Source organism: Argentina silus (genome assembly GCF_951799395.1).
Source record: "Argentina silus genome assembly, chromosome: 12".
Classification (NCBI taxonomy): Eukaryota; Metazoa; Chordata; class Actinopteri; order Argentiniformes; family Argentinidae; genus Argentina; species Argentina silus.
In genome coordinates, this window is record NC_139666.1 from 1,200,112 (window position 1) to 1,213,517 (window position 13,406).

Genomic DNA, 13,406 nt, shown 5'->3' on the forward strand with positions numbered 1-13,406 from the left:
TCACATCATTTATTTTTCACATCAGTTTTGTTTGTCACCGAGAATATCATGGTAAATTATCAAAAAGATATCACACAGGATCAATTACAATAAGCAAGACATGTGGCGGTTATTGCAAAAAAAAAAAAAAACCTGAAAGGTCAAGCTGTTTAACAAAATCACACTTCACTTTGGCTTTCTTCTGCTTCTCTTCCTGTTGCCGTCAGCCTGGCTCTGCTGCTCGACTTCTTTCTCTCCTGAAATAATAGAAGCCATTGTCACTCACTAAATGCTCACTCTTAAACTCTTGGTTAGACCCATGATGTATAAACACATGATCAACCTACCACAGTTCATCACCAAACCACACAGTAAATCCAGTAGGTTACTACAGAACAAGTTACACAGCATATGGTTGTCCATAAGACTCAAATGATGCTCCAGAACACATGTTTTTTGCTGATCAGTGCAGCACGGTTTACCTGTGATGCAGTGGGGCTCCACCTCTGCTAGTAGTTTCCTAACTTCCAGACACCGGATGTGTAAACTTTTCTCCTTCTCCATTAGGTGCTGTTCTGTTTTACGCAACTGTTCACTGTTCCTGGGAAGAGACAATATTAAAAAGTTTAAACACATTTCTAATTTCATGAAGTGACAACTAACTATTCAATCCAATGGACAGTCACTGACTCTCTCACTAACCAACCACCGAACTAACTAACAAAACACACAATGACAGTCCATGAGATGGGGATGGTTTAATGTACACCTAATATCCACAATGATAAAAATGTGACTACTCTGTAAATGACCCTACCTATTAGTGACAAAATCATCTAGCTGACCAGTCAGTTCATTGTTCTTCTGCATCACCAGACCCAGTTCTGCCAGGGCCCCCCAGACCTCACCAGCCTGCAGCTCCATCATCATTCTTTGGTCCTTCTCATCAATGCTAAACAGAAACATGATTACAATGCTATTAATAATAATAATAATAATAATCACACTCAACTGCCTATTATGGTCCAAACAGTCAACTGTTATTGTAAATTGTGTGTGTGTGTGTGTGAACAGTCTGTCTGGCTGTCTGTCTCTGTTAAATGTGCCTGTCTCTTCGGTTTGATTTGCAGGAGATCTGTCTATATCTGGATAATGCTGTACCATGCTCTGATGTCCTTGTCTACACGGCGCCTCTCCTCCTCCTCCTCCTTCAACCGAGCCTCGGCGTCAACCACGGCGTGCTGCAGCTGTTCAATCAACTCCTGACATTCCAGACAGAACATTGAAATTAACTTTTGAAGGGCTGTTAGATTGACGTTTATACTTTTTACGAGTTGTTGGAACATTGTTGGCAACCTAACTCCAAGAAGGTGTGTGTGTCGAGCCATCAAAGGAATCTTCCGCAGACATTTCTACATTTAAGTCGTTTAGCATACGTTTTAATCCAATGCGATTTACAATAAGTACATTTGTTTAAGTAAGTGAATCAACTATACAACAGTCATCGTAAGTAAAAACCTTCCATAAGAACAGATGCCGTCGGCGGTCGCAGTGCTGGAGAAAAGAAGTTAGCTGTATTTCACTTTGCTGGCTTACAGAACATTTTGCAACTTTACCTCGAGGTCTTCGTTGCTAAGGCCAGAAACGTCAGAAAATTCAGTCGTCATTTCTATTTTGTGGTATTAAACCTAAAAGCCTAAACTAGTCTACGAACGGAAAATACAACCAAGTCTCGCAAGAAGTCCTGTCCAGTTATAAAACAAGCGTCGCGTTCTGCGAGGAGAGCCCGGATAGCTCAGTCGGTAGAGCATCAGACTTTTAATCTGAGGGTCCAGGGTTCAAGTCCCTGTTCGGGCGGTCGTTTTTTCAAATCAAAGTTGATTTATCATTGAATACAGCTGTAAATGTACTGGTTTATTATTTCTTAACAGACTATTGTTCCCCAGCTGTTATTAGCTGAGCCAATCGCAGCGCCCCATTCCAATAGTGCTCAATTAGCGTTCATTAGCTGAGCCAATCACGTCGACGCATTCCAATAGTGCTCAATTAGCGTTCATTAGCTGAGCCAATCACGTCGACGCATTCCATTAGCTGTTTTCGGCGGGTGACGTTTGGCTAACTCGCCTTTCATCACACTGCTAACATCACACAGCTAACATCACACAGCTAACATCACACTGCTAACATCACACTGCTAACATCACACTGCTAACATCACACTTTGATTTGATCAATGGAATTGTTTATATAAATTAATACTGTCTTGTCTTATCAGTTCATAGCAACACACTTGCAGCTCTCGTTGTTAACGAGAGACAGACGCTAGTTCTGTGTTCACTGAACTTGATTCAGTGATATATTGATTTGATCAGTGGATCAAATGTTATGCTGAATTAATACTCTGTTGTTTAATCAGTTTATAACAACACACTTTAAGTTCGCTGTTAACGAGAGACGGATACGAGCGAGTGCGAGTGCTAGCTAAGGTAAGCTAGCTGTACGATCGCTGAAAATCTGTGTCAAGTCACTGAAACCAACTTGAATAACTTCCTTATGTTAATTGAATCACTAAGATAAGATCTCTGATGAAATATGTGCTTGTCACTTGTTTGCTGACGAAATGTTGAAACTCTCGGCTGCGTCGTGTCATTATATCGTTGAGTGCAGAGAGTGATCCATTCTAGACAGATTGATTTGATTCATAACCATTTTTACTGACAATGAAGTGTATGGTGATAAAGGCTTATGATTGATGACAGGTAGACAGATTTCATTGATTATAAAATATTGCTACTAGTCCCATGACAGACTTTGACAGTTAGATTGACATTCTTCCTCTTGTTGGCCTCAGATGGCGACCAAGAGGCACAGGGCCCTGGGGGACAGGACAGTGAGTGGCTGTCTCGCCTCAAGACCTCTGCCACCACTGGGGTTTGGCCCTCTGATGTAGGGGACAGGCCAGCCCCCAGTCAGAAGAGGTGGTTTGCTCTCTACCAGAAGGTAACACTTCCCTACCACTGGCCCCTCCGAAACCACCGCTGTTCATATGGTAAATTATACAGTGCTTCTCAGAACAATGGCTATAGAACTTTAGAGGTGTGGCAAGAGAAAATGTAATCACAGTATTTACACAAGTTGTATCAGTCATATGAAAGTGTATAACCTGAAAACAGTTCTATCAATGTATTTTCCGTAACAGTGGTCAGGCAGGGTGGGTCCTTGCTACACCAGGTTAACCAGGTAGATTAACCTGCCTCCTCGCATTCCTCTGGCTGCTGAGTCTCTTCCTCCGGGCAATGTCCGCCCTGCTGTTGCCCCTCAACCACCCGGAGTTGAACACTCCTACCACCTGCCACAGAGCACAGCAGGGAAGGCTCGGACAAAGAGGAGGGCTAACCCTACAGACGATGCGGCACCACCCGCAGTGAGACCCAGGCTGGAAGCCCGGAGGCGGCTGTTTCCTCTCCCCACCGCTACTGGCCCATCCCAGGTGATTGGAGCCCCTAGAAACCCAATGTGGACCACCAGTTCACTTTTTACTTTCCCTCCCACCACCAACCCCACCCCTACCCCCCTTGTGTTTGCTGTCCCTCCTCCTGTTGTTTTCCCAACCCCATTTGCTCCACCTGCCCCCCCATCAGGCTGCCCCGAGGGTCCGCAAACGGACTGGAGAGGCCAACTCCTCCAAGAAGTGTGGGCAGCACTGGACTGCAGCGACTGGCCACAGCCAGTACAAGGGCCGCATCTACTGTCCCTTGTTTGAGGATCTGACAAAGGAGCAGTGGTTGGAGAAGATCTTTTTCTCTTTGTAAAAAGTTATTTATTCAACCTCAGGGTTTTTAAGAGTTTAACTTGTTTATTTGTGTGTGAGTGTGTGGATGTGTGTTTTTTGTGATTATTTCAATAAAAAATGTTCTATTTCAAATATAAATGTTTTATCTGAGTTTTATTCGATCAATTAGACACATTCCTTATAGCGAGTGATGCAGTCCACAAGAGAAACAAACAGAGGTCTGATCATTTTAGAACTGATAATTTCAGATGCATGAACAAAGTTACACACGCAACTTAAATAGAGTAACAGACCTGTAGGCCCATAGCACAGTCATTAAACATCATTAAAACAATAGCAAGTGTACATAAACTTCTGTTTGTTATGTCACAAGAAACAAGATATTGGCTCAAGGGATCTTGAAATTACACAAAACAACACTTTTGGAGACTTTGCCTGTTTTTATTTCTGGCGCTGGTGGGATCCGAATCGGTGACCTTCGGATCCACTCTTCCCCCCTATTGAAAAACTATTTATTCTTTAATAGTTTAGAATACATACTGACAAAAAAAAAGTAGATAATGAAAAAGGAGCCTCAATTTCTCTCTCTCCCTCTTTTTTCTCCTTTTTCTTCTTCCCCCCACTTGACAGACCTTCCTTCCCCAGCTTTAGCTCAGTCGGTAGAGCATCAGACTCTCAATCTGAGGGTCCAGGGTTCAAGTCCCTGTTCGGACGGACCACCTTCTTGCTGCTAGATCGACCACATCCTTACATGTAAGAGATTGTTCATCTGCATGTACAGTCAGTGACTTTGTTTCTACTGCTGGATGAAGGCTCACAACCAAAACATCCTGACCCTGACGTGATTTGAACACGCAGCCTTCTGATCTGGAGTCAGACGCGCTACCATTGCGCCACAAGGTCTTTGCAGACACGTTGCAAACATAATTTCACACAATGTTCCTCCCCAACTCCAGGTTGAGAAGTTGATGAGATGAATGCAAGAGTGAACCATGTGTTCAAGATCTTCAAGAGCCCGGATAGCTCAGTCGGTAGAGCATCAGACTTTTAATCTGAGGGTCCAGGGTTCAAGTCCCTGTTCGGGCGGACCTTCCTTTGGCTAGATCGACCACATCCTTCCATTGTTCATCTCCATCTTCATGTGTGGTCAGTGACTTTGTTTCTCCTGCTGGATGAAGGCTTCCAGGCTCACAGCCAGAACACCCTGACCTCCCTGGTGGTCCAGTTACTTTACTATTCCTCCTCTCACACCATATCGCTGTATGCTGATGATATCCTCCTACATATGACAGATATTCACAATTCAATCTCATTTCAATCTTATTTCAGTCTCATTTCAGTCTCATTTCAATCTCATTTCAATCTCATCATCCTTGTTGTTTACCTTGTTTACATCCTTGTTGTTTACATTTGAAGACCTCAACCTGCTGTCCGGTTGTAAAATGAATTGGACAGAATCTGCTTTAATGTCGCTTAATGAACCCCTCAATAACTCCTATTAAAACCCAGTGCTTATTTAGGTATTAGTATCCAGACTTCACTGCATGGACTGGTAAGGTTCAGTTATGGAAATGAGATCTTGCCATCTGGGAGAAATAGTTTGGCCTCCTTACAAACAAGGGTTGCCATGATGATCCCACTCCCTCCGCCAGTTGGCTACTGGAGAACAATTGATAAGCTATATACATAAATACCTTTGGAATGGCAAACATCCAAAGGTCAGGTTTGATATGTTTCAACGTCAGAAGTGTAATGGGGGACTTGCATTATTGAATTCTGATATTTACCACCAGCCTTTTCAACTAGGCCCACTCAGATCAGTCAGATCAGTCAGATCAGTCAGATCACTCAGATCACTCAGATCACTCAGATCAGTCAGATCAGTCAGATCAGTCAGCCTTCCCCAGTTGCTTGGGGAGCTCTTGAAGAGGATCTCATTTCACCATTAGACTGCAGGATGTACTGTTTTCTGGTATATCAAATAAGAAATGCAGGTTACATTTTGATCTGATTATTTGCAATACAATAGAGAATTTTAGGAAGGGGGGACTTTGTGGAGGGGGGGTGGGGTGTATATTGATGTAAATAAAAACAATTGTTCACAAAAATAAGTGTACCAATTTGTACACTAAGACCTGACAATCTCTACTTTAACCTCATCGTAATTGTTTGATTTCAAATCCAAACCTTGCTTGCTTCATGCTTCACTGTCCCATTATTTATGCAGGGCACTGTATATCATTAATATAAAGGTAAAAAAAAAAATATATATACCAATCCAGATTGTCCCTTTAAAGACAACCACAAATTATTTGTATGTATCGATCAGTGACTACATTAATGGGAAGTATTAGATCATGCAAACTCTATTTGTATTTGTATTTGTGTGCTCATGAAAACTGTTCTCACTGCATAACATAAGCAGTCACAAAATGTTACAGTTACAATTTAATTCCAAAACGTGCACATACCATATATCACAGAGCAAGTTCCAGGATTTTGACAGGTTTCAAGAATAAGGTGTAATTGAATTGTTTAAGGCTGCATTTAGATGATAAAGATGGATACTGCTGCCGTACGGAAAGAGATGTAGCATTTTATGTTACACATTTCTTGCCAAATCTCTGAAGACACGATAGCATAAGAAAGGACGATTCACAGATGTCCAAACCAATTCATATTTCGGGGGTGATGTGATTACATGAAATAAAGTGCCTGGTCATTATCACTGACGTTATCAGGACACCAAAGTTGTCCCCGCTGGCATCCGTAGTTATGGTATGACCCTCATACACTATAAGGTCGGAGGATAGAGGATAAGAGTGGTGTCTCTGTGTGGTAGGAATCATGTGTTTATCTATGGAATGTATCTCCATTCTAGAAAAGGCATCACTGTCTGTCCACTCGTGTGCGGCTCCACGCAATCACTCAATGTCCTTCAATTATGAATGTACAGTACATTTCCACATCCTGAGCGCTGCGCGCCGTGCCAAGCGGCCGACAATTTGTTGAAGGAAATGATGCAAGATATGATAGAAACGAGACCCAGCCAACCAGAAACAGACAGAATCCGCCCGACGCAACTCAACCAATGGGATTAATTGAAGGGGCGTGAAAGCGAGATTCTATTCAGTGTGCGCCACCGGTGAGAGCACAGTGTGAGTCATCGCCCTCTCTGGATGTGGTCGTGGAACAGAGACTTGCCTATAATCTTAGAATTTCGGGTTTAAGAGTTATTGAGATAGAAATTCGCCTCTATTTGCTCGACAGGATTGAAATGTTACAGTTTAGGTTTTCGATAGTGCTGAAGGAGTTGTCTCACACCAACCTAAAGCGTCCTTTAACCGGTATTTCAAGAAATAAAACGTCGTTGCCATCCCCATGCTGCTCCAGGACTGCCTCTCTTGATGGAAAAGTCAGCTCTAAATTGAAGGCTCTCCATGCGGGTCTCCACCGACCTCTGCTGTGCGCCGCGCCTGGAACCAGGTTTTATTGCACGAAGACCGAAGGTGCCGTAGCGGTGCCCGAACAGGTGAAGAAGGATGAGGCCAGCAAAGATGAGGCCAGCAAAGATGAGGCCAGCAAAGATGAGGCCAGCAAAGATGCAGCGGCAGAGAAGTAAGTTAAACACGCATGTACTTAAATAGGCCTTGTTCCAGCAGACCACTTTATAGTTTAATTTATTATATTTTGCTATGAACTTTACATAGGCTGGTCTGTATTATCCGCCTTTAGTCCAATGACAGTGTATCATTCAACAGTCGTAGAACTAGGCCTACCATAACAAAAACGATGGTATCTATCCCATGATTTACAGTATTTACTTTCAAGTAATCTCTGTTTTATTACCTAGATTACATGCCTTGCCGTTGTTGTAGCATATAATACTGCAACGAAGACCAAACGTTTAGAAATGAATGATTAAATGGCCATCCACGTTAAGTTGTTACAGTGGGATGTCTTGTTGAGGCCACTGCAAGGGCACACGTTTCCCGATGAAAGGGGAGTGGTACTGGAACTGTTATCGAATGGCTCCAGTCCAAGATTCGCTTTGACTGTTTGGATCTGTCAGTAATCGACCTCGTAAATTGTCAGTCCTCTATCGTAAACACATCATGCCGGTAGGGCCTGTTTCAGCATGTCTTTATGCCAAACAGTGAAATATTAGCCCAATGTTTTTCTTGGAAAACAGTAGATGAGTTACATGCACAATTACATTTACATTTATGTCATTTAGCAGACGCCTTTATTCAAACCGACTTACAACAAATACATTTGTCTAAGTAAGTGAATCATCTATCCATCAGTCATAAGTAATCTATGCTAGGACCAGGGGCTACTGGCAATCACAATGGTAGAAGAGGGACTTTTTAAAAAAATGTTTTATTATTATTTATTTATAGTAGAGAAACTTGTACAGTGGGGTAATGGGGATGAAAAGATCTTTAGGAGGGACAGTTAAGATGTAGCTTGAAGAGATGGGTCTTCAATCTACGGTGGAAGATGGGTAGTGACTCTGGGAAGCTCATTCCCCCAGCGGGGCGCCAGGACAGTGAAAAGCCGTGACCGAGTAGCGTGACTGCTGCATCCACGTAGAGGCGGCGATGCCAGGCGGCCAGCCAAGGTGGAAGAGCGGAGTGATCGGGCAGGGGTTTGGGGGCTGACCATTGCTTGCAAGTAGGGAGGGCCTGTTCCTTTGCCGCCTGGTAGGCGAGCACCAGGGTCTTGAATCTGATACGAGCTGCTACCGGGAGACAGTGAAGAGTGCGAAGGAGGGGGGTGACATGGGAGAATTTGGGGAGATTGAACACCAGACGGGCAGGCTTACCCCGGGAGGAAGAGCTGCTCAGTCTTGTTAAGATTGAGCTTGAGGTGGTGGGCTGACATCCAAGTTGAAATGTCTGCGAGACACGTGTTGCCACCTGTGAGTCAGAAGGGGGGAGGGAAAGAGAGAAAGAGTTGAGTGTCATCTGTGTAGTAGTGGTATGAGAACCATGTGAGGAAATGACAGAGCCAAGAGATTTGGTATAGAGGGAGAACAGTAAGGGCCCTAGGACAGAGCCCTGGGGGACCCCAGTGGTGAGGGCTCGTGGAAAGGACAGAGATCCTCTCCACGTCATCTGGTAAGAGCGATTGGCCAGGTAGGATGCAAACCAGGAGAGTCCAGAGCCAGAGATGCCCAGTTCTGAGAGGGTGGAGAAAAAGATGGGTGGTTTACTGTGTTGAATGCAACAGACAGGTCCGGAAGAATGAGAACAGAGGAGAGGGAGGAAGCTCAGCAGAGTGGAGGGCCTCCGTGACAGCAAGGAGAGCAGTCTCAGTAGAGTGCCCAGCCTTAAAGGTGAGGGTCAAGGGTCGAATTGTGAGGGTCGAATTGGTGAGGGTCAAGGAGGTTGTTCTGAAGGAGGTAGTGAGAGTTGGTTAAAAACAGCACGTTCAAGGGTTTTAGATAAGAAGGAGAGAAGGGATACCGGCCTGTAGTTATGGACAGCAGATGGGTCAAGAGTTGGTTTCTTGAGAAGAGGCTTTACTCTGGCTGTCTTAAAGGCAGCTGGGACAAATCCTGTGGATAGAGAGGAATTGATTATGGTGGGAAGGAACTGAAGGAGGTCTTTGGAGATGTGCCTCCCCATCGACCAGAGAGTCTACGGGAATGAGAAAAGTAGTAGGCATCAGAGAGGGCTGCCGGAGTAGCTGTGTTTTCTGGTGTAATCCATATCTCTGTGAGGGCAAGGAAGTGGAGGGACATGAAGCAGGCATAGGCTGAGATAGCCCTATTAGTAGGAAAAAATAGCTTGTTGTTGGAGATGCTTATATCCCCATTGCATGCGGCACACCAGCTATGACTCACAGGTTAAGTGTGTGTGTCTGGGTGTGGCAATGCCAACCCATGTTGTGTGAGCAGGCAGATGCACGTTGTAATGTGATTAACATGGGTATCAAAAGCTGAGATGTAGTGGAGGTGTAGCCACCTTTTAGCATTGATCAATGATGTCAGCGATGATGTCAGCGATGATGTCAGCGACGGCCATCACACTGCTTTGAGTCATGTCTGTCTGTAGAAACTCTTAAAAAAGTGGAAATCTGTCTCTCTCCTGTCACGCGGTGGGATGGACAGGGGGATTCTTGCATTCTGTTGATTGGGTAACATGCTGCCTCGCCCTGCATTCCACCTGCCGTCAGGGTGTACACACACACACACACACACACACACACACACACACACACACACGCGCGGCTGTGTTCGGATTGTCTTGAGGTCAAGGAAAGGCTACATGGAAAGGAAAAGGTTGCATTTTCTGTCCAATAGGAACGCAGCCACACACAGCCACAGATGTTCCCGTTGGGTGTGACCTCGTTGAGACCAGGCTTCCCTAGTTCAGGAACAAAACAAACCAAAACACACTGTACAGCTTCAAAACAGGGTTAAAACTGTTCCCACCTCCATCTGTGTATATCAGATTGGCTTCACTTCTCCAGGCCCGTCCCTCAGATGTTTACCAAATTAAAGGACAATTTCACTGATTGTCATCATGACTCAGCAGCAAGTTATTAGTGGTCTTTGTTGTCGAAATAGCCAGGAAATATTTAAAACAAACCAGGTAGCTAATTCGAAAACTATAACCTCACTCCTCCCTAAAGCTCCTTGTAAAACCATGCGATTACCTCCAAATGCGTCACACAGGGTATAATCCTTAAAATAGCGATACCTAGCTTTAGATCTACAGCAGCTGTTTTCACATGCCAACATGCTCCCAAGGTGATCTGGACAACCATTTTGAGGAAACAATCGGTGATGTGTCGCTTTTAAGTTGTGGGGAGAATGCTCAGTTATTGTTTGACTGGCCCTTTCTGTCGCTTTCTGTCTTGTCTTTTTCTGTCTTGCCATGTGGTCTCACTCTGTTTTCGCTCTGATTGCAGAGTGTGTGTGTGTGTGTGTGTGTGTGTGTGTGTGTGTGTGTGTCGTATTGGGGAGTAAAGGATGTGTGACACCGCTTATCTCTTACCTGTTATTACTGGTTTCCTGTGCGGTACTTGTAGTGGTATATTAGATAGTCTATTGATAGGATTTACTGGGGGCATTGGTGTAACAAGTATATAAATATTAACCTGGGTGCTTTGGTGTAACAAGCATATAAATATTAACCTGGGTGCTTTGGTGTAACAAGCATATAAATATTAACCTGGGTGCTTTGGTGTAACAAGCATATAAATATTAACCTGGGTGCTTTGGTGTAACAAGCATATAAATATTAACCTGGGTGCTTTGGTGTAACAAGCATATAAATATTAACCTGGGTGCTTTGGTGTAACAAGCATATAAATATTAACCTGGGTGCTTTGGTGTAACAAGCATATAAATATTAACCTGGGTGCTTTGGTGTAACAAGCATATAAATATTAACCTGGGTGCTTTGGTGTAACAAGCATATAAATATTAACCTGGGTGCTTTGGTGTAACAAGCATATAAATATTAACCTGGGTGCTTTGGTGTAACAAGCATATAAATATTAACCTGGGTGCTTTGGTGTAACAAGCATATAAATATTAACCTGGGTGCTTTGGTGTAACAAGTATATAAATATTAACCTGGGTGCTTTGGTGTAACAAGTATATAAATATTAACCTGGGTGCTTTGGTGTAACAAGTATATAAATATTAACCTGGGTCCCACATCTCTTTAATGAATGTTGTCAGTTTGTTCTTATTCTGTTGACAGAGCAGATGGAAATTCAGCAATGTTCAGGGTGGCTTTTAAAGGTTTTTTAAACATTTCTCAAACATCTTCTATCATAAGAATAGGGATGAGCAAAAGCTTTGACTCAAGAATATGATAAATTGTATAAGAAAACATCTAACAGAAAAAGTCTTTAAAGGTATTTAGAAAAACATCAAACCTCATGAATATTAAAGTATAGACCCTGGTCAATTAATATCAACATTTAGATGTTGTTTCTAGGAAATGATTTGCCTTCTGTAAATGTATGAATCATGGCCCAGGCTCCGGGTCATCACAACGGTAGCACTCTCAAATCAGACTCATGGTGACTTGCATCTGATAATTCTATCGTGTTTGAAGGATCACAGAGGATGGAACAATTTCTTCTACCCTGGAGACCACTGGTATGACCTTCGGAGAAAGATTGCTGTCTTATTGGGCCGCCGAACAGTAAAGGCCTTGCTGTGGCGATGGAAGTGAAGATCAAAAATGCACCCCTGAAAGTGCTCCTATATATGGAAAGCCACTATCTGGAGTTTACCACATACCGACATCTGTGATGTCGAGCATTTATAGCTTGAGTGGCTGTGTGAATAACAGAGGTCACAAGTATCCTTGGAGCCCCATAAAACTGGCTGCGGTTTAGTTTCCAGTGAAGAAACTTCAGGACCTTTTCTTTTGGCCAAGCTCTGAAAGACAAAAGAACTGTGGAAAGTCTGTTGCAGGGAATGGCTGTGAATGGCTATGAATGGCTGTGAATGGCTGTGCCCAGTAGTTGGAGCTGAGTTTTCCATGTGCATGAAGTTGACTCACTTGCTGACTCACTGGCTCCTGAGGACATCCTCTTGACTAGTGTAGCCTGTGGTTTTTCTGCCTGTCTGTCTTCCTTCCGAAGCATGGTCGGACGGACGGACACACACGCACACATACATTCTATGTCCACAAGCAACCACTCCGCTAATTGTGTCAAAGACAGCAGAGTGAAGACTAGACTGGAATCAGTTGGCATCCCCAGAGTCCCCCCCCTCCCAGAGCCCCCCCCCTCCCTGTCAAACAGCTCATTTCTTTTAAAAGGATGATAGTTGGGCAGTTTATCAGAGACCTGCTAGCCTGGTTGCCATTTAGGGCTCGCTCAGAGCTCAGGGTAAAGGATGACCGTGATGCGTGTTGTTTGGTTCCCTCACTTCCTTCCGCCATGAGTCGGGCAGGATCCTTTTTCTAGTGAGGGATTAGGTGGGAGGCTCGCTGGATGCAGCCGGCCGGAGGCTATTATTGGACTGAAGAGGTGGGGATAAAGCAGTTAGCCGTCACCCTGTGTGTCCGCAACCGGCAGCAAAATACATCGACTGTCAGGGAGGGAGGATCAATAAATACACACACACACACACACACACACATCCAGTGTCGATGTGCCTTGTTCTGAGTCTTTTATTGTACTTTGTCAGCCACAGGTGTTTGGTCACCTGATGGTGGTTATATAGCCAAAACACCTGATGGTGGTTATATAGACACCAAAACACCTGATGGTGGTTATATAGACACCAAAACACCTGATGGAGGTTATATAACCAAAACACCTGATGGTGGTTATATAGACACCAAAACACCTGATGGTGCTTATATAACAAAAACACCTGATGGTGCTTATATAACAAAAACACCTGATGGTGCTTATATAGCCACCAAAACATCATTTTGCACTTTGTCACTTTTTTGGCATCATGGAAAATAAAAAATATATTTCTTTGTATTTTAAAACCTCATTATTGGATTTATCCCATTCGATAGTGTACAACAATCAATTTGTTCATGCTGCACAGGTTTAGCCAGACTGCCTAATGCTTCACTTGGCCTTTGTGAAGCTTGGAGTATTCTATGCTACCTCTGCCACCTCTGCCAACGGGGGATCCGTT

At 43.7% G+C, this 13,406-nt stretch overlaps 2 protein-coding genes across 6 annotated transcripts in view; one reads left to right on the plus strand and one right to left on the minus strand.

The window, feature by feature from the left end:
* Positions 1-116: 116 nt before the first annotated feature.
* LOC310813108 (uncharacterized protein) lies at positions 117-912 on the minus strand. The gene is made up of 3 exons (XM_083681957.1): positions 797-912; positions 462-580; positions 117-236 (listed from the first exon to the last, which is right to left on the minus strand). The coding sequence occupies exons 1-3, from the start codon at positions 907-909 to the stop codon at positions 166-168; spliced, it is 303 nt and encodes a 100-aa protein (XP_083538083.1). The 5' UTR covers positions 910-912; the 3' UTR covers positions 117-165.
* Positions 913-6,943: 6,031 nt separating this feature from the next.
* glsb (glutaminase b) overlaps positions 6,944-13,406 on the plus strand; it is a 41,633-nt gene continuing 35,170 nt past the window's right edge. For all 5 annotated transcript variants that reach the window (XR_014554540.1, XM_083681938.1, XM_083681939.1 and 2 more), the window contains exon 1: positions 6,944-7,390. Coding sequence is in view for 4 of the 5 variants with exons in the window: in XM_083681938.1 (XP_083538064.1) it covers positions 7,050-7,390 (341 nt within the window). In the remaining variant the exon portion in view is untranslated. The remainder of the gene's footprint in view (positions 7,391-13,406) is intronic.

Coding starts and splice junctions, on each gene's coding strand:
- LOC310813108 (XM_083681957.1), bottom strand. CDS start 909: ATGATGATGGAGCTGCAGGCTGGTGAGGTCTGGGGGGCCCTGGCAGAA. Junction 581..796: donor GATGATTTTGTCACTAATAG/GTAGGGTCATTT, acceptor GTCTCTTCCCAG/GAACAGTGAACAGTTGCGTA. Junction 237..461: donor GGAGCCCCACTGCATCACAG/GTAAACCGTGCT, acceptor CTATTATTTCAG/GAGAGAAAGAAGTCGAGCAG.